General features: G+C 31.4%; 1 protein-coding gene across 1 annotated transcript; it reads right to left on the reverse strand.

Moving 5' to 3' along the window:
- Nucleotides 1–17,401: 17,401 nt before the first annotated feature.
- LOC112705859 (uncharacterized acetyltransferase At3g50280) lies at nucleotides 17,402–19,011 on the reverse strand. The gene has a single exon (XM_025756839.3). It carries the CDS (start codon nucleotides 18,943–18,945, stop codon nucleotides 17,569–17,571), a length of 1,377 nt encoding a protein of 458 aa, XP_025612624.1. The 5' UTR covers nucleotides 18,946–19,011; the 3' UTR covers nucleotides 17,402–17,568.
- Nucleotides 19,012–19,811: the final 800 nt, after the last annotated feature.

Here is a 19,811-nt window from a genome sequence, read left to right on the forward strand (position 1 = left end):
AAAACTTTTTTTTAAGTCTAAATGATTTTAAAAGTGGACATTTTAGTTTTAAAAAAAATTAATATATAAATTAATTTTTAAAATTTTATTTTGATAGATAAATCAGTTTTTAATTTATTTTTTAGTAGAGTAATTATCAGATTAGTTTCTAAAGATTTTAAAAATAAATATTTTAATCATTAAAAAAAATTAATGTACAAATTAATCCGCAACGTTTTTCTTTATTAGTGGATCATTTTCAGTGGAAAAAAAATTAAATGATATTCAGTGGAAGATTTCACCTTTCATTGTATTTTTTCTCTCATTTATTTTTAGTCCCACTTGTAGAATTAAAGGTAAAAAATTACACTTTATTCTCTCCAGTGACAAAAAATGGAGAGGATCCATTTCCGACATAATAGCCCTTCTTCCAAAAATAAAATAAAATAAAATAATTATTATTAATTACACAATAATATTATACTATAATTTTTTATATTTTTTAGACAAAAATAATAATAAATTTATTTATTAGATTCTTTTATATATATAATCACTCAATAATAAAATTATTAGAGATTATTCTACAATAAATTCTAAGTTAAAATTATTTGATATTTTTGTATTTAATATAATAAAAAATATCTTATTTAAAAAAAAATATGTTTGTATTAAAAAATATGTATTAAAAGAAAATATTTTAATTTGAATTTATATTAAATATATGTTTCTTTTAATACAAACATATTTTTTAAAATAGTACATCTTTTAATTATATTAAATACAAAAATATTAAATGATTTTAATCTTAAATTTTTAATAAAATAATATCTAATAATATTATTATTATTATCCAAAAAATACAAAAATTTATAGTACGATATTATTATGCAATTAATTATTATTATTATTATTATTATTTTATTTTATTTTATTTTTGGACGGAAGACTGTTATCTCTAATGGAGAGAAACGTTGGGGATTGATTTGTACATTAATTTTTTTGGGGGACTAAAATGTCTGATTTTAAAATTTTTGGGACTGATCTGGGTAATTACTCTGTCGAAAAATAAACTGGAGACTGATTTGTCTGCCAAAGTAAAACCTTAGAAATTGATCTGTGTATTAATTTTTTTGGGACTAAAATATCCGCTTTAAAAATCATTGAGAGCTGATTTAGATAATTACTCTTTTTTTAATAATATCAATGAATTTTTTTAATATTTTAAATGTTAAATATTAAATTTTAAATTTTAAATTTTAAATCTTAAAAAATAAAAAATAAATTTACAATAAATAAAAAATAGATTAATGGTATCAAATTATTATTATTTTTTATCTTTCCTTTCCCCATAGATATGTGGAAAAATTCATTTCCATTTAATAAAACTCCTTTCGAAACTTTAGGGGAATAAATTTATTTGATTAGTGCTAAAATACTTCTTTTATTATGAAAAGATAAATAAAAATGAGATCATTTTAAATAATTTTGTATAGGTTGATAATGAAACGAGTAAACAATGCGAATAATAAAATAAAAAAATAAAGATTAATAATTACATCCAATTTAAATTTAACCTCGTCTCTCTATTTGCCATTTTCGATTTGCAAAGGTATCCCCAAGTGTCGTTTCACTTCCCATCACTCCGATCTGATGCCACCTAGCCTCCATCCGACGCCCTCATCCGCCTGCTGGTGCCGTCCAAACATCTCCGCGAACGTCCGATAGACAACCACCTCGACGCCAATGCATTGTTTAAAGCCATTCAGAATCTCTATTCCGTGTTCGCCTCTCGTTTCTTCCTTTCCGTCTTCCTCCACCATCTTCGCCACGAACATCACAACACCGCATAGTATGGATCTAAAAGGCTACCTCTACAGCAACATGCTAGACGTACAGTGAGGAGGTATACAGCGGAAGTTTTATATACATATATGGATGTTTATTTTTTCATGCAAATGAGATGTTTATTTTTAATATAAATGAGATGTTTTTTCTTCATATATATAAGATGTTTGTTTTCAATATAAATGGAATGTTTGTTCTTCATGCGAATGAGATGTTTGTTGTTAATACAGCATTCGAGGGGGAATGGATCCTCTCAATTGTTAAAAAAATTGAGAGTGTAACGTGTGATGTCTAACCCTTCATTTCTCTCTCTCTCTCATAGTTATTCTTGGTCCCATTTATAAAATTAATTGTGAGAGATCACACTTTATTCCCTCAATTGTTTAAAAAAATTGAGAGGATTCGATCCATTTTCCACTCGAGGTTGGTGACTGCGGGAGATGGCCACAGTGGGGAGGGGGGTTTGGATTACAAAGAAGTGTAATTAGAGTTAAAAGGAAGGGGGATAGTTAAAATTTTCAATGGTAGAGTTAGAAGGATTTTTTTAACTTGATTTGATTTTTTTTTAATTCTCGGTGAGCTAAAAAATCAGCCCATTGTTCACGTTGTTCAATTTTTTCATTGTCTACCTAATAGAAGCCAATTTTAAATTATGAAGTAGTCTCTATAATTCGACTTTTATTGTACCGATGAATCATAACTTGATTTATTTGTCTTAAATTTAAGTTTGGAGTTGCCATCGCTGCCGTTTAGCCCCATTGTCATCGCGATCAGCACAACATCGTCATTGATGCTGGAGTTTCCGTTTAAAGCCTATGCTACTATTATTGGTGTCCCTTTCCGTCGAAGGTCGTCACCGCGTCGCCGTCATAGCGTCTGAGGTCCACCGCGCCAAAGATAAGGTTATTGTCTATTTTTTTATTGTTTGTTATATTAGTAAATTCTAACTCCATCACCGTAGATTTCACTACCACCTCCTATCATCACCATGCTTTCTCTATTCTGCAGCCATTATCAGAAATAATTTTTCTATAACTTTTGTATTTTGTTATTTGTTTAGAATTTTATTAAATATTTTATTAAATTCTTGATTAAATATTTTAATGAAGTGTGTAATTAGAGTTTCTTACATTAATTTAGTGTAGTTAGAAATTAAATAATATTATATAAGTAGAGTATAATTTAAAATTTGTTTTAAATTAATGGTATTTTAATTGGTTGTTAAACTTTTAAATTTATTGTTGTTTGAGTTAATTATTTTGAGTTAATTATTAATTTATTATTTATTATTGTTAATTGTTTAAATTTTATTATGTGTTGTTGCTCTTCTGACTTTTTGTATTCGGTAGAATGTTTGGTCATGCAAAAACTGAATATTACTATACTAATATACTTCTGAATGTCAATATCTACAATATCTAATATTTAATAATAAGGTGTTATACAATTTGAGTGTTAAATGAAATGAAATATTTTTTTGTTAATAATAGGGAAGATTGAAGAGTAAACATGAATTTATGGGTGAGGTGAGAATTGGGGTGCACTAAAGTAAGTTTGCATTGTCTATGTTTCATAATTACTACTACCTCTTGCACTGTCTGTATATTTTATTGGCTATATAATTCTACTTGCTTTGTTCAGGTTTATAAATGTAGTAATTACAATGAATCTCTAGAACCACCAACTATCTCAATTAAGAATTTGCTTATGCTACAAAGAAAGCAAATAATCAAAGTTACATACCGTTTGTAACCTTTTGTACCATCAATATATGCATTATTTGAATTTTCTATCATTCCTCGTACATCCCTTGCTCTATCTAATTATAGTTGTCTCTGTTTTGTAGATATGATAATGCAAGCATTCATGATAAACTAATGGTTGGTGTAAAAGGCTTCATTGATGTATATATATTAAGCGTAATTTCAAGCATCTTGTTTGTGGGTTGGCCATTATATTTTGGTTGTGCTATAGATAAATTATTAGAGCTAAATACCAAATTGGTATCCAAAAGATTTTGACACTGATAAAATAGTACTTGAATTTATTATTGACAAAATATCCCCTAAAATTTTTTAAAATTTGACAAAATCATCCAACCGTAAAAGAATGATATTACAGTGAATGGAAAACCTGATGTGGCTATCGGAAGAAAGTTCTGAGGATGGTAGAGAGCTCCGACAACGTTTTCGTTCTTCTTCTTCTTCGTGTTCGTTGTTTCTACTTCTTCAACACATTGTTGCGTGCTCTTTCACCATGATAGCTGAAGAAAAAGACCGACATGGCAAGCCGCTGCACCTCGTCGCGTCCTTCGTGTTCGCCACTTCTTTTTCAACATGCCGTTGCGTCCCCTTTCGCGTCTCCTTCCGCCATGGAAGTACCTCACCGCATTCTTGTGCCCGCCGCTTCTTCTTCTTCAGCATGCCATTGCGTCCTTTCTACGTCTCCTCTGCCATGGCAGCATTTCGGGGCTGCGTCCCCTTCTGCCATGTTAAAGAAGAAGAAGAAGTGGCAAAGAAGAAGAAGCGTCCCCTCCGCTATGGAAGCACCTTGTAGCTGCGTCCCCTTCCGCCATGGCAAAAAGAAGAAGAAGAAGGCCATGGCAGCACCTTGCCGCTGCATCCCCTTCTGCCATGGCAAAGAAGAAGAAGAAGATCGGAAACATCGCTGAAACTCTTTGCCATCATCAGAGCTCTCTTACGACGGCCACATCAACGTTTTCCGTTCACTGTGACATCATCTTTTTACGGATGGGTGATTTTATCAAATTTTAAAATTTTTTAGGGGCTATTTTGTCAATAACAAAAGTTAAGTACCATTTTGTCAGTGCCAAAATCTTTTGAGTACCAATTTGTTATTTACCTCTAAATTATTATAAAAAAATATAAAACTTTGAATTTCTTTAGATATTATTGAATTTAAATATTTAAAATTATATATTAAATTTTTAAATATTTTTTTAAAAATTAAAATTTAAGTTTGTCATTGAATTTACTGTTGATTAAATTAGCCGTCGTTGTGTCACTCTTTCTATCTATTTCTCATTCTTTCCCTTTTTTACACTGTCGAGATGAGACAAAACTAAAATAATCATATAACTCACGAGTTCTAGACATCCTGATTAATAAGCTATAAAAAGTGGTTCTTTGATACAACCCTCTTTTTCATGTCATTTGATAACATTTAATTAGCATCAGAGTTTAGACTCAAGGGACAAAATTAACAATTTGGAGTTAACAATCCATGGCAACTAACGCTGTGATGTATACTCTGATGCAAGGACAATCCAACAATAGATCACCATACTTCAATGGCACTAACTAAGTAACTATACCTATTGAAAAGAAAAGATGAGGATCGTTGTGCAATCCATAGACTACAACATATGAAAGATTATCCGCAATGGATCAGATATTCCTACCAAAGTCAATGCGAAAGAAAATGTGGTTCCAAAGGAAGATAATGAATGAAATGACAAAGACAAGAAGAAAATCGAGCAAGATGAAAAGCAATTAATATGATGCATTGTGCAATTAGTTTTGAAAAATTTAAGAATGTCTCAAGGTGCAAAATTGTAAAGAAAATATGGGATAAGTTGCTGCCCACTTCAAAAGGGCCGGACTGAACAAGTTCAAGAAACTCAAGTTGATATGCTTATGAAGGAATATTAGATATTTTTCATGAAGGAAGGTGAAGGCATAAACGAGATATTATTTGAAATGTTGTCCATTATTATCAATAATCTTGATGCTATGAGAAAGAAACGCATAGAAGAAGAGCTTGTGAGAAAGATTCTAAGAAGCCTTATCAAACAAGGGAGACCAAGAGCACTACATTACTAAGGAGAACAATTTGAAAAAAAAATCTCTTATGACGAGTTGAGAGAAACGTTGTTGACTTATGAACAAACTCACCTAAGCCAAAAATCTAAGAATTTTGAAGTCAAGAATTTTCTCTAAGGATAAAGAAACAGAAGATGATGTTTTTTCTTATAATGATCTCATATTCTTTGCTAAAACATTAAGGAGGCTGATGAGATTAAAAAAAATGAAAAAAAAAATTTCAAGGGATTTCAAAAGACATCAAAATAATGTGATCTGCAACAATTGCACAAAACCTGGTCATTGTAGGTTTGACTATCTGCAAAAAAAGAAAAAGGACATCATCAAAAAGGAGAAGAAGAAGGTTCTTATGATATCATGGAAGAATATCGAAAATGACACTGATAATAAAGATTATGATCATGAAGTCCAAATTTTTCTCATAGCTGATAGAATCAATATTGATGAGGTAGATTTCAAAATTTTATGTTAATCAATTGCGTATTATTATTGATGATTTGAATGAAAAATTTTGGAAAGCTTTTTGAAAAATATAATGAATACAAGAAAGAAAATAAAGCTTTGTAATTGGAGAATGCTAATCTCAAAGAGAAATTTAGCAAGGTTTGAAAAGTGGTTCCTTAATTCAAACTTCCTTATCAAATCACTTGAAAACCTTCAATCTTTTAAGATGATCCCATAAAATATCATATAGTTTGTGTTCTTAGATCTAGAAAATTAATGCCTAAAACCCTATGTCTGTCTATTCACTATCCACACGCTCAAAGGAGTCAGAGTTAAAAAGATCCAATACATGTCTAAAACCATGCATACCCAATTCGACCCAAGAACTAGGCTGGATCTTATTAACCTGAGCAGATCTTACATTGGTCTTCCTGAAGTTGCCTCACAAACTGACTTTTGAAGCATGTTGTAGCTCTTCATTTATGAGAGAATCCCACACAACAATTAGAATTCCACCTTTATGACTAAAACGATTATGCTGTTAAGAATGGTGATAACCACTCCACGACTTAAAATTGGAAAAACCCCTTTGAATCTATTAACGGTTAATGTTTTTGTATAAGTATCCCTTTTTAAGTAAATTTTTCATTCTAAGTCACAAACTTTACAACAATACCTACTGATGTTTCGTATCAGAGTCTCTTCCATGTGCTTCCAACCACTACCTCAAGACCACTTAGGAGGTTTGAACTATCATTGTGTTAGGCCCATTTGTAAACTTTCTGTAATTAATAAATAATTAATTAATAAATTAGTTATGAGTCAAGAATATTAGAAAAATAAATTTTATAATTTGGTGGAGTAAAAATATTTAGAATAAGGGTTAAAACATTAATGTTAAGGATTTTGGCCCAAAATTAAGTTGACATGTCGAATTGGTTGAACCGGACCCAAGTGAGTCCAAACCTACTTACATTACCTCATATAAATGCAAGCTTTCAGCCTTTCTTTTCCAAGCTCATTCATGCTACTAAGGATGAGAAGCAAATAAAAAACCTAACCCCCTTTTATTTCAAAACTTCAGTCTTCCATAACTTTCAATTCGAAACTCCGATTGATAAGCAGTTAGTAGCCATGCGTTCGTCTCAAAATTCTCTATAAAACCCACTAAAAATTTTGGTAAGAAATTTGATATTTTGAGCCCAATTCTCTGTTTCTCTTTTTCACGAATTTGGGTTTTGGTATTTGAGAGATTTTGTGATTTTGATGATTTAGGGGTGCTCTAGTGCGAGATATAACCGGGTGTTGTTCAATTACTCAGTGAAAAACGGTAAGAAAATCCTAACTCTTGTGAATCTTTGATTCTTATGAGGATTAAAAATTTAAATTGTGGTCATATATGAAATTGTATGCTATTAGATTCAATTCATGTGAAATTGAAGTCAAAGTGGTGAATTGGAACGAAGTTGTGGTGGCTGTAAGCTGATTGAGTTGATTCGAAGACCTTGAAGCTTGCGAAGAAGAGAATTTGTGGCGTTCATGACTTAGAAAGAAATCAGCCAAGGTATGGTTTTGGTTTCTCATAGATAATGTATAATGTTATGTGAAGACTTAGGCTAATTGACAGTAGAATAAGTTGAATTGGTGTATGATGCATGTTTAGTGGATATAGGACATAAATGTTGAAGTAATTGTCATTGGTAATGAATTAAAATGAATTGGTTGGATTTTAATGGAATAAATGTGGATATATATATATAAAGAGTATGATGTTGGATTTGGTTATGAGTGGTTTTGGTTTTGTATGGGTTAAATGTGTGTATATATATGTGATATATGATGAGGATTGATGATGATTATTGATGACTGTATTGATTGATGATGATAATAAGTTGTGATGATGATAATTTGAATAATAATGAGTTGTGTAGTTTTCATTTTGGATTAATTAGAATGAAAGCGGTAAAAATTGGGTATTGGTATGTTGTGGAAGAGATGAAATGAATATAAAAGTGCGTGAACACAATTGGTGTTGTTTTAAGGTGTGAAATATTGATTTTGAATTGAGGTTTTGGCAAAAATAGAGGTTTGGTACTTTTTGGTAAAAACAGATTTTTAACCAATTTCGACGATCCATAACTTAAGTCTCGGATATTGGATTTGAGTGAACTTTGTTTCAAATTGAAAAAATTTTTAAGAGCTTTAAAACGGTTTAAAGATTGTGGAAATCAAAGTTTTGTAGAAGAAGTTATGGATGTTGAAAGTTGGGTACAGAAAACTGAATTTGGCTAAGTTGCAGAAAATCAATATTTTTGGTGGGTGTGCATACGCATGCTACGTGCGCACGCACAGACCAGAGCATGTGGCTAAGCTCGTCAATTTTGCAATTTGTGCATATGTACACTATGATGCGTACGCACAATACCCTGTTTTATACTAAAACTCTGTTTTTCATTATTTGACATCCCCGGCAAGCCTGTAAACCTCCGAAACAACTATTTTGATGAAAATTCACCATTTTTAAACTATGAACCATTTCTCTAATTTTTTCAAACATCTGAAAAAATATGTTTAAGGTTCGATGACTAGATTTTAGGCTACAGAATATGAATAAGTGTGTTTATGGAGCTAGTTTTTGGTGTCGAAGAAGATTTGAGAAGTGAATAATTGACGTGATGAGATATTATAAGTAATAAATGAGACATGAATTGAGATGATGATGGTGATTATGATTGAGGTATATGTGACTGGATAAGATGTAGTGGTGTTATCCACTTGCTCCAGTTAAGAGTCGAAACTCCAGGTAAGAGGCAAGGGTTGAGTTCTGTCGCCGTTTGTTCTGGGTCAGTGATTGTGACACACGGGTTGATGAAGGGTGTGATGAGAAAGAACTATGATATCATGAAGAGATGATATAAGAGTTTGATCAAGGTATGATGAGAATGAGTATGATAACGAAAGGTGAGAATGATTAATGATGAATATGTTTATGATTTCTCTTTGGTTGTACTGTGACAGGGCACATATACCCTCTAATGGTGACAGGGCATATATTTCCTCTAACGGTGATATGACACATGCATATTCACTTTAATGACAGGGCACTCTTTCTCTAACGGTCAGCCGATGTGCTGAGATTTTAAACGCAACAGAGAGACAATGTCTGGGTTAACTACCGGGTATGTCGGGTTTGGCTGTATAACCGACAGATGAGCTCATCAGCTATAGGATAGACACGCATCATGTGCATTAGTATGATTTGTTTGAGTGTGCAATTGTTTTGGTTTGCTTAAGTGCTTATCTATAATTAACTACTATCTGATCTATTTGCTGTAACTGCTATTTATATATGTGCTTTTCTTGTCTATTTTGTTTGTGTTTGTAATTGAGAGATTCCTAATGCTAGCGGAGGTGACGCTGAATGTAGTTCCACTGGTGATTCAGAGGGTTGGAGGAGACAGAAAGTGAAGTGTTAGGTTAAAGTTAGAATTAGAACCTAAATACCTTAGATACTTACCGAATTTCTGGTTTAGTTGGATTTTTAAGCTGAAATCTGAGTGTCGAAGTTCTAGAAATACCTCTGACTTTTTCAGGACCTTTTATGTTATTTATGCAGGTACCTTTACCATGCTGAGAACCGCCGCTTCTCATTCTACACATATTCTGTTGTTTTCAAATGCAGGTCGAGAGGCACCTCGTTGAGCATTTTAGAGACTCCTGGAAGCAAAGAACTCTTGGAACTTAGTGTTGTATTTGGTTTATGTATATATGTGTATATAGATTCTCTGCCTTGTATATTTTATATCTTGTCCTTCTTAGAGATCGACTTGGAGAAACATGTGTTTGTCTTATATTTTGGGACGCTTTTGGGTTATATATAAATATGTATATATATATAAATATGTATATATTTTATACTCCGACCGGCCTTAGCTTCACAGATTGAGTCTGGAGCTTGTTATTTGTATCTTTGGAACTCTAATCTTATATATATATATATATATATATATATATATATATATATATATATATATATATATATATATATAATCCTTTTCGTTCAATCTTATCTACCTTTATGCGTTGACCCAAGTGTGAGTGGCGCTTTTCTGTTGGTGTTTTTGTTCAACTTCTTTTTCAAGGCTCCTAGTTACAATTTTTTGCAACTATATATATATATATATATATATATATATATATATATATATATATATATATATATATATATATATATAGGTGTAGTCTATGGTGGCCACAAGTTTTGGTGCCTATGGTGGCTATGGACTTCACAAAATGATATTTTCAACCAAATAAAATGAAAAATTGAAACAAGTTTCAGTTTTATTAATAAATAATGACATGTTTATTAGTGTAAATAAAAGAAAAAAAATTAGACCATTTATCATATTTTTTGACAAAAAAAATGATATATCGTTTTCTCTCGTCATCGGAAATGGAGTCGCTACCAATGCCCAAAATTTAAAAAATGATAGTATCTAAAAATACTTACATTGCATTAATTTTTTTCTCACGTTAATAAATAATTATTTATATCTTTTATTTTTAATTAAAATAATAATTTTATTCTGCAATAAAAATTTTGAAGTCTAAAATTACTGTTATTAATTAAATTTTAATATTAGTAAAGTGAAATTTAAAATTATTAATTACAAAAAAGAAAAGTATAAGTAGATAATGAAAATATTAATGCAATGTAAGTATTTTTAGATACTATCATTTTTAAATTTTGGGCATTGGTAGCGACTTCATTTCAGACGACAAGAGAAAACGATAGATCATTTTTTTTGTCAAGAAATATGATAAATGGTCTAATTTTTTTTCTTTTATTTACACTCATAAACATGTCATTATTTATTAATAGAACTGAAACGTGCTTCAATTTTTTATTTTATTTGGTTAAAAATATTATTTTGTGAAGTCCATAGCCACCATAGGCACCAAAACTTATGGCTACCATAGACTACACCATATATATATATATATATATATATATATATATATATATATATATATATGCCTCTGATTTACGTTCTAGGCGTAAAACTTTGTGTGGTAGGGTGTTACATCATTTACACTTAATTGTTCAGATAAGCACTTCAGAATAATATGTATTAGCAAAGAAAAAGATTGGCACAAGGCATCACTACGGGTGTTCAAGACTCGGCCTGGCCAGAAACCCAGCCCGATGTTATTTTTACCCGATGTTATTTTCGAGTCGGGTTCAGGTTATGCTTCGGATCGCCCGACCTTACTAGAATTTTTTTATAATAAAAAATATATTTTAGAGTGAAATTAGTAATGTCATATTATATTTTTATACTTCAATTTAAAAGTAAAGTTTTATTACTTTAGTATATAAAATTTACAAATTTATATATACTAATTTTACGTCAAGTCGACTTGGTTTAACCCGGTTTATTTCGAATCACTTTCAGGTCAGGTAAAAATAGATCCGATGACCTTTTAGGATTGGATCCGGGTTTAGTTAAACCCGGCTCGACCCATGAATACCCATAGGGATTACAATTATAGACCTTAAAAAATATTCTCGTTGGCTATGAATAACGTTTTATAATGTATTTTCTTAGTGGTTAAACCATACTCAACAACTTTTCACATAAATTTGCTATCATGAGAAAGTTGGGTGGTAATAGGTGTTGGAGTAAATTATTTCATTAATCCAGATCATCCATATTGAATCACCAAAAATATATCATAATGCGAAAGCGTACCTTTAGTCATAAATAGAAATTAGAAATAAAAAATTGGCAGAAAGATTGTCTCAGTCTTGTGGTTCTTTCGATCTTCCTCAACCAAAGCCTTCTGTATCTCTAGGCGGCTGAATTGCAACTCTTTTGATTGAGAAAGAGCAACAAATGCGACTTTTGGTATATTGGAGACCGAAACCCTGAAGGCACTATTTATATTTGAGCATGGCACTCATTAAACCCTAAAGGCCAAATAAAATAGTATCTAAAGTCCAAAAGATAATATATCTAAAATCCAAAAGATAATTATCTAAAGTCCAAAAGATAATATCTGGTGTTATTCTCATTTAATTCTAAATCAAAAGTAATTATGACTTATTCAATTCAGCATTTATAACGATAAATGAGATCACCATTATATAAGTCATTTAATTTGAAATAGTATAATTTGTTATTATAATTAATATATGTATTACCCACAAATAAATTAAAAATTTAAAATAATTTTCTAACAATAGGCGGATAGAATGAGTTTTTACCGTATTCAACCTCAACCATCTCTAAAAAAATCCACATAAAATATGCCACGTTTCTACCCGCAGGTAATAAAAAACTGAACCTAACCCACTCTTGCGAATACCCACCCATCTCCTGTAATGATTAAAATTCAACAAACAAAATTAAATTTCAAAACTTATATAACTAGAGTCACATACATAACATGAATTAAGCTAAAAATTGATACAGTATCAAATAATAGTATTAATTATTTTTTATCCTTTTTAACATATATTATATACACTATATATATACTAGGGCGGGTAGGGACGAGTATTTTCTAGTCCGACCCTGACTCACCTATCCAAGACTTAGTCATGCCAAAAATTCGTCCTATACTGGGTCGGGTAATTACCTATCCACACCAAGTAGGAGTATGTCTAGGGATGTCAATGGGGCGGGGCGGGGCGGGGGACGCCTCTTTTCTCCCCGTCTCCGCCCCCAGAATTAATCTCCATCCCCGCCCCGATCTCCGCCATGGGGGGATAATTGTCCACATTCTCATTCCCTGCGTTCCCTGTATTCCCTGCGGGGCTCCATTTTCCATCCCCTTATGTTTAACATTCATATGAAAATTATAGTAAAAAATATCAAAAAATAAAAAACAAACTACAAAATACTATTACAAACACACAAACATATCTTATCCAAGATTATAAGTCCACAAATACAACATAGAAAATTATAGTCCATAAAATAAAATCTTAAAATATAATTTCTATTCTAAAAATAATAATAATAAGATATAGTCTTTAACATCAAGTGGAGACTGGAGAGAGTTGGGGCTGTGGGAGAGAACAACGTATGGTGTTGTGGGAGTTTTGGAGTTTGAACAACGTGAAGATGGAAGAGAGTTGGAATGGGAATAGAGAGTAGATGGCGCAGCAAACAACACAATGAGTAGGGAAGACTGAATAATAGGGTTAGGGTTTTTTAATTGGTGAAATTACTAAAAAACCCCTATGTTAGAAATAAAGTAAGGTTATTTAAGAAATTTCAAACATTCGGAGAATTATCGGGGATCCCCACTCGAGTCCCTGCGCCTGTCTCGGGGGAATTGGGCTCCCCATTTCCATTCCCATGGAAAAAAAATTTTTACCATCGAGGCACCATTCAGGGCGGTCCCCGCGGGAATCCCTGCCTCCTGAAAATTTTTGACACTCCTAAGTATATCGATACCCGCGATTCAAATAGTGTTGCCATCTCTATGAAAAAGTGTGAGTAACTAAATTTTTTTCGATAATGGTTTTTTCAGTTAATAAAACTGCAGTTGATTATTTATCTTTTTAATGATAAAAATAAAAAATTATTTGAAATTAATTAAAAAAATGGATAGAATAATATTATTTTTCTAAAATTTTAAAAATTAGTTGAATAAACAAAATCATAGTGGCATTGATATATATAATAAAATTGTCACTAATTTATAAGAATAAACGAAAAAAAAGTGTGGAATTAAAAATAATTTTATATGAGACAACACATAAAATAGATAATAAATAAAATTTAAGTAAAAATATAAAAAATAAATTTGAATAATTAAAAATTATTCCAAATGTGTTATTAGAATGATCTCTTGTAATAATAGAATATGAATTTATAAGATTGAAATACGAGGTTGATGTCCATGTTTTAGATTGGCATTTCCATGAGAGTGGAGTATATTTAGAAGAGACTCTAATACTCAAGTCAGTAATAGGCTAAAAAGTATTAAAAATAAGATAAATGCCTTTTCTGATCCATAATCTTTTCTCCATGAGACATATCGCATCCTAATCATCCTTAAACCTCAACCAGGCCCCACTTATCAGTAAAATTGGACAAATCGGCCCTGCAACCGGTTGACAATAGGTTGCTCGTCTAACATGTCAGGTGGAGTATGATGTGTCAATGCCAAGTGTCATGTGTCAACTCCAAATGGTTATAGGAACTAAAAATTTTCTCCCTGCAAAAAAATAAAATAAATAAAATAAACCCCATTCTTTTCTTCTCCTCTTTTTCTCTTTTCTTTTTCCTCTTCTTCTTCTTTCTCTTTGCCTAGTCACCATCATCTCCATCACCATCATCATCAAGCTTCACCTTCGTGACCATCAACGTGGCACCACCATTGCCAAACCAACTTCTTTTTTCTCCTTCTTTTTCTTTCTTTTTCTCTTCCTCTTCTTCTTCTCTTTTTCTTCCTCAATCACGCTATCTCCAAAACCACCATTTTCTCCCTCTGTTTTTCCACCAATAGTTACCACCATCGTGGTTCCCTCTTTCTCCTCTTCTTCTCCTTCTCGCTCTCATCCAACCTCCCTCAATAGCTCACCCTAAATCTTCTTAGCGTCACCAAGATCTTTCCTCCCTTACTGTCCTTTGCACTGCCGCCGAACAACTCCTTCTTCCTTAATTGGTACGCCATCCAGAGTCATTTACCCTGCCTCATCCTCCGCAAGCGCTACAAGAGCTCCCACATTTGTCGAAGGCTTCTGATTACTTCCAATTCTTGTCTTCTTGTATATATGAGGTGTATTCTAAATTGTTAATGATATATTAATTACTAGCTTTATGATATTGTCAAAGTTAATGCAGAAAGAGTCTTAAGGATTTGGAGGTAGATAGCAATGATAATGAGTCTGAAGAAGAGAAAAAGGAGGAGGAGGAGGAGGAGGAGGAGGAGGAGGAGGATGTTTTAGTCCCTATAACCATTTGGAGTTGACACCTAACACTTGGCATTGCCACATCATACTCCACCTGACATGTCAGACGGACAACCCGTTGCTAATTGGTTGCAAGAGTTGATTTGTCCAATTTTACTGATGAATGGGGCCTAAGTTTAAAGACGATTAGGGTGCAATATGTCTTACAGAAAAAAATTCAAGAGTCAAAAAAGATATTTATTCTAAAAAATAAAAATAAATAATATATTTTAGACATGTATATATTAAACTCTTTATTTATATTATTTGAAGGATGAATTTAAAAAAAAAAAATCTGAATAGATTAATACAAGATATATCTAAAATTTTAGGTAAATATATAAGCCAGATTATATTTTTTATGAGCCCACGAATGTCTCTAAAAAAGATGCTCTTGGACCTATTATAATTTTAGAATCTAAAAGCTAGATTCTAACAAGAATTATGAAATCTGTATTTCTTTGGTTTAGCCATCTATTTATGTATTATCATTGTTCTAATTGTAATCCTCGCAGATTGCACCTTAACAAGTAGCAGGTTAGAGTATCTGCTAGTCTGCCATTCTATGAGAATGCAAGGTAAATAATGGACTTTTAAATCTAGTAATGAAAAATCACCAGTAAAAAATAGAAAGATTTAAAAAAAAAAAAGAAAAGAAAAGTAAAAACCACATTCGAAAAGTGAGAACAAGATTTAATCTTTTTCCTATCTCCCACGTGTATCAGAATGGACCGAAAGAACAAAACTCTATATCAGCAATATATAATAGGCCAAATTAACTCATCTTGTTTAGTGATTAGAACTCAATGATTCAGGCTATAATCTTCCTAGTATAGGATAAGAAATATGCCATTATTCAACCGATTCAAGTAAAATAATATATGGTTGAGACGCACAAGAAAAATGGGATTAGAACTCTTAAATTTGACAATACAAATGAATTACATGGTCTGTATAAATAAATAAGCATAAGTGCATAACTGAAAATTTCAAGATATAACAACCACTTTGTGTAAGGCATGATGTATAATCATTATGTCCATAAACCAAAAATCAAAAGAATAAGGTCAACACTTTACCTCTTCCAGGTAATAATGTAATATTATAAGTTAAAGCCCGCCATCGTTGAAGAATTGTAGTCCTTTGCTAATACGAGAGAAATGATTTTTTAACACCATACTCAGCCTCAACTAATATTCATTATTTTACCGTCTTTAAAGTATAATTTGGTACTCATTCTACCATCCAAGTTCTATATATTTTTTTATCGTTAATTAATTACAGATGAAAACTATACTTAAAGTGTTTATTTTGGTAAAGCAATTTATCAAAACTGATTTTTAAATATTTTTTAAAACCTGCAGTACATATATTTAATAAATTAAATTAATTTTTTAATAAATATAAATAATAATAATTATATTTGATAAAATCATTTTTAAAATTTTAAGGATCATAATAAACATAAATATAAAAATAAATTTACATATAAAATTATATAAATTTTTTCATTTTAATAAGTATAAACTCATTTAAAAAAACTTTTTAAATAGTTTTAAAAATACTCTTTAATATTTTTAAAAATTAAGGGCCCTTCTTTTTTTGTGGGTAAACTACAAAAAATGCACCTAAATTATTTCAAAAATGCTTTCAAATTTTTATATCGACAAAAATGTCCTTAAATTATTTAAAACGGGATAAAAATGGCCAACATTAAATATGTATTCTCAAAAAATATTTTAGAAATTGAATTTTGAAATAATTTTTTGTAAGCATGATTAGAAAAACGAAATTTTTTTATTTTTAAAATTTGGTAATTTTTTGTTAAATATATAACTTTTTTTGTGTTTTTTTGTCAACAATTAATAATACTTTTCAAAAATAAAAAATATTAGAGATCAAATTTTTATCTAATTTTTTGTAAATATTTTCTAAATAATTATCTACATATTTTTATAAAATTTTGGATCAAATGCATAAATAATTTGTCAAATACAAAAATTATTTTCTATTTATAAAAAAAATCTTTTTTTGTACATTTTTATCTTATTTTTAAATAATTTGATAATACTTTTGTTGATAACAAAATTAAAAGCATTTTTTTGAGAGCAAAATAATTTGGGTGCATTTTTAGTGTTTATTTTTTATTTATGAAACAAGAACCGAAATGCCACCTCTCCAAAAAAAAAAAAAAAAATCCCCAAACCATGCTTAATTAACACAGTAAAGCACTGAATAAACTATTCAATATAAGGTTGAGCAGGTTGAGCAGTCAAACTAACACAGGTTGAGCAGCACACAAACATCCAATGACGAAATCTTTCGTGAAACAAACAAGTTTGATTATCGGCACTCGGCAGCATCACATATAAGGCTTAATCTACTTCACAAACAACATTAAAAAAAAAAAAAGAGAAAAGAAAACATGAACTGAAGCAGCTAGCAATTATTCTTCAAGCAACAAGGTGGAAATGCACGAAGGGCACATTAATTAGACGCAGAAACCGCATTCATGAACTCTTGGTCAGATTCCAACGCACACATCGAATCTGGAAGAAGACACATTTCCAAGTCAACGCTTCCACCTCCTTCGCGGCCAGGGTATGACGTCACTTTCCCATCAAATTTATTAGCATATCCACTCAGAACCGCCACCGCTTTCCCCATTCCAAATTCATTCCCATACATGTTGAATCTCGGTGAACTACCCATCATCACACTATCCGGTTCAAAGAACCGAGCATGTTGATAGATCACTGGAGACTTCAACCACTCTTTGAGAAACTCAAGCGTCACTCCATTGTTATGGTTCACAACAGCCAGGTGGATCTTCCACGCTGCCCAACCCAGATCATGTTCAAGCAATTCCCCTGCTGTCATTGCTGCACTCACCGCATGAAGTACGTTCCCAAAGTATTCCTGAGGCAGAGGAGGTTCCATTCTGCTTCGATTGTTCATTGCCAGCTTGCAACTCGTCTTTCTATCATGCGGTAATCTGCGAGCACGAGTGATGCATCTCCAAACAAGTGCTGACAATGATTGGAATGAAGAGATCTTGGTGGTGTTGGATTCCTGGTTTGCCTTTGCTTTCAGCTTGGCAATGGATTCTGCACTGAAGTGGAAGATCCTCTCTCTGAGTTTTGGTGCTTCGAATCTACAGACAAACTCGTCATGGTGTTTGAATGGGAGATTGATTATTGGGCCGCAACCCTGTGGAAACCAGCGCTTGTGAATGGGCTTGTGGGAAATGTTGGTAACATCAACGTCTTGTTCCCCTTTGAATTTAGATTGAGATTGAGATTGAAAGATCTCAGACCAAGCGTTGAAGAAGTTCCAGTAAGAAGTGCCATCAGCGAGGGAATGGTTCATGGAGCAGCCAATAAAAACGCCGTCGATTAGTTCAGTGACTTTGATGCTTAAGAGGGACATGTGGTGGCCGTCATGACTGACGGCTCTGTCATGGTCAAAGAATGACTGAACAATCGCAGGGACGTCAACGGGGGAGAGGATATCAGATACGGTGAGATCCACCGTTGCGTGGATGAATTTTGCTCCGGGAGAGTTGACGCAGTCAACGGAGACAGAATAAGAGGGAGGATCTTGGGTTTGGTGGGTAACAAGGCGACCAGCCAAGGGATAGAAATGGACAAGGGTAAGAGAGAGTGAGTGTTTGAGATCGTGCAATAGATTTCGGGTGAAATTTTGAGGTTGGTCTTGTGGCTTCTCGAAGAGAAGTCCCTTTTGGATGTAATGGACGGAGAGCATTGCAAGATCCCATGGTGTTAGGTGGCACAGTTGTGTTGAGTCTTGCGTGCTGCGGTGTGGCTTCACGAAGCATTCCGAAACAGGGGATGTGCTATTCATCGTTTAATCAATGTTAAGAGGGGTTGAAGTGGAAGCGGCCAGGGACGCATGTGTTGTCTGATTATATAAAGGAGACGGAGGGTGGCGGCAAAAGAAACAAGTGTCCCTTATTTTATTTTGGAAAAGTCTAGGAGCCAGCAGTTTTATTGAATTTTGGCCAGCATGTAATCAGCAGAAGAAGGTGAGCCATTGGATGAAATCTCATACCAATCTCACACCATCAAATCATTATTGATGGCTAGTTGATGGCTAACAATCACAAAAATTACTGGCCACCTAACATTGCTCTTTTATTTTTGATAATACTAAGAAAGATAATTTTTTATTTAATATTTTATTAATTATTTAAATAAATTTATATTATTTTTATTGGTTTTTTCTTTTTCAAATATTATTATTTTATTTTTTAATAATGTTGGGGGAGGGGGGCTCACGTGCACCACCTAATTGACTGTCCAGTGTCAGCTTGTGCTTTAGTGATTTATAGTAATTAATTAATTATTATTAATATTTTTAATAATATAAAATTTTATCTAATAATATAAAATTATTTATCTTTTTATTAATTAAGTATTGGTTAAATTTTAATAAAAATACTAATTTTAATTTTTTTTATATATATTAAAATTAATCATTAAAATTATCTATTAATATAAAAAAATATATTAAAAAATTAATAAATTTTATAATTTATAATTATTAATTAATAATTATTAATATTTTTAATAATATAAAATTATATTTAATAATATAAAATTATTTATTTTTTTAATAATAAATACTAATTAAATTTTAATAAAAATATTATTTTTAAATTTTTTTATAAAATATATTAAAATATAAATATATATTAAAAATAAATTAAA

The sequence above is a fragment of the Arachis hypogaea genome, chromosome 8 (genome assembly GCF_003086295.3).
Source record: "Arachis hypogaea cultivar Tifrunner chromosome 8, arahy.Tifrunner.gnm2.J5K5, whole genome shotgun sequence".
In the NCBI taxonomy this organism is placed as follows: domain Eukaryota; kingdom Viridiplantae; phylum Streptophyta; class Magnoliopsida; order Fabales; family Fabaceae; genus Arachis; species Arachis hypogaea.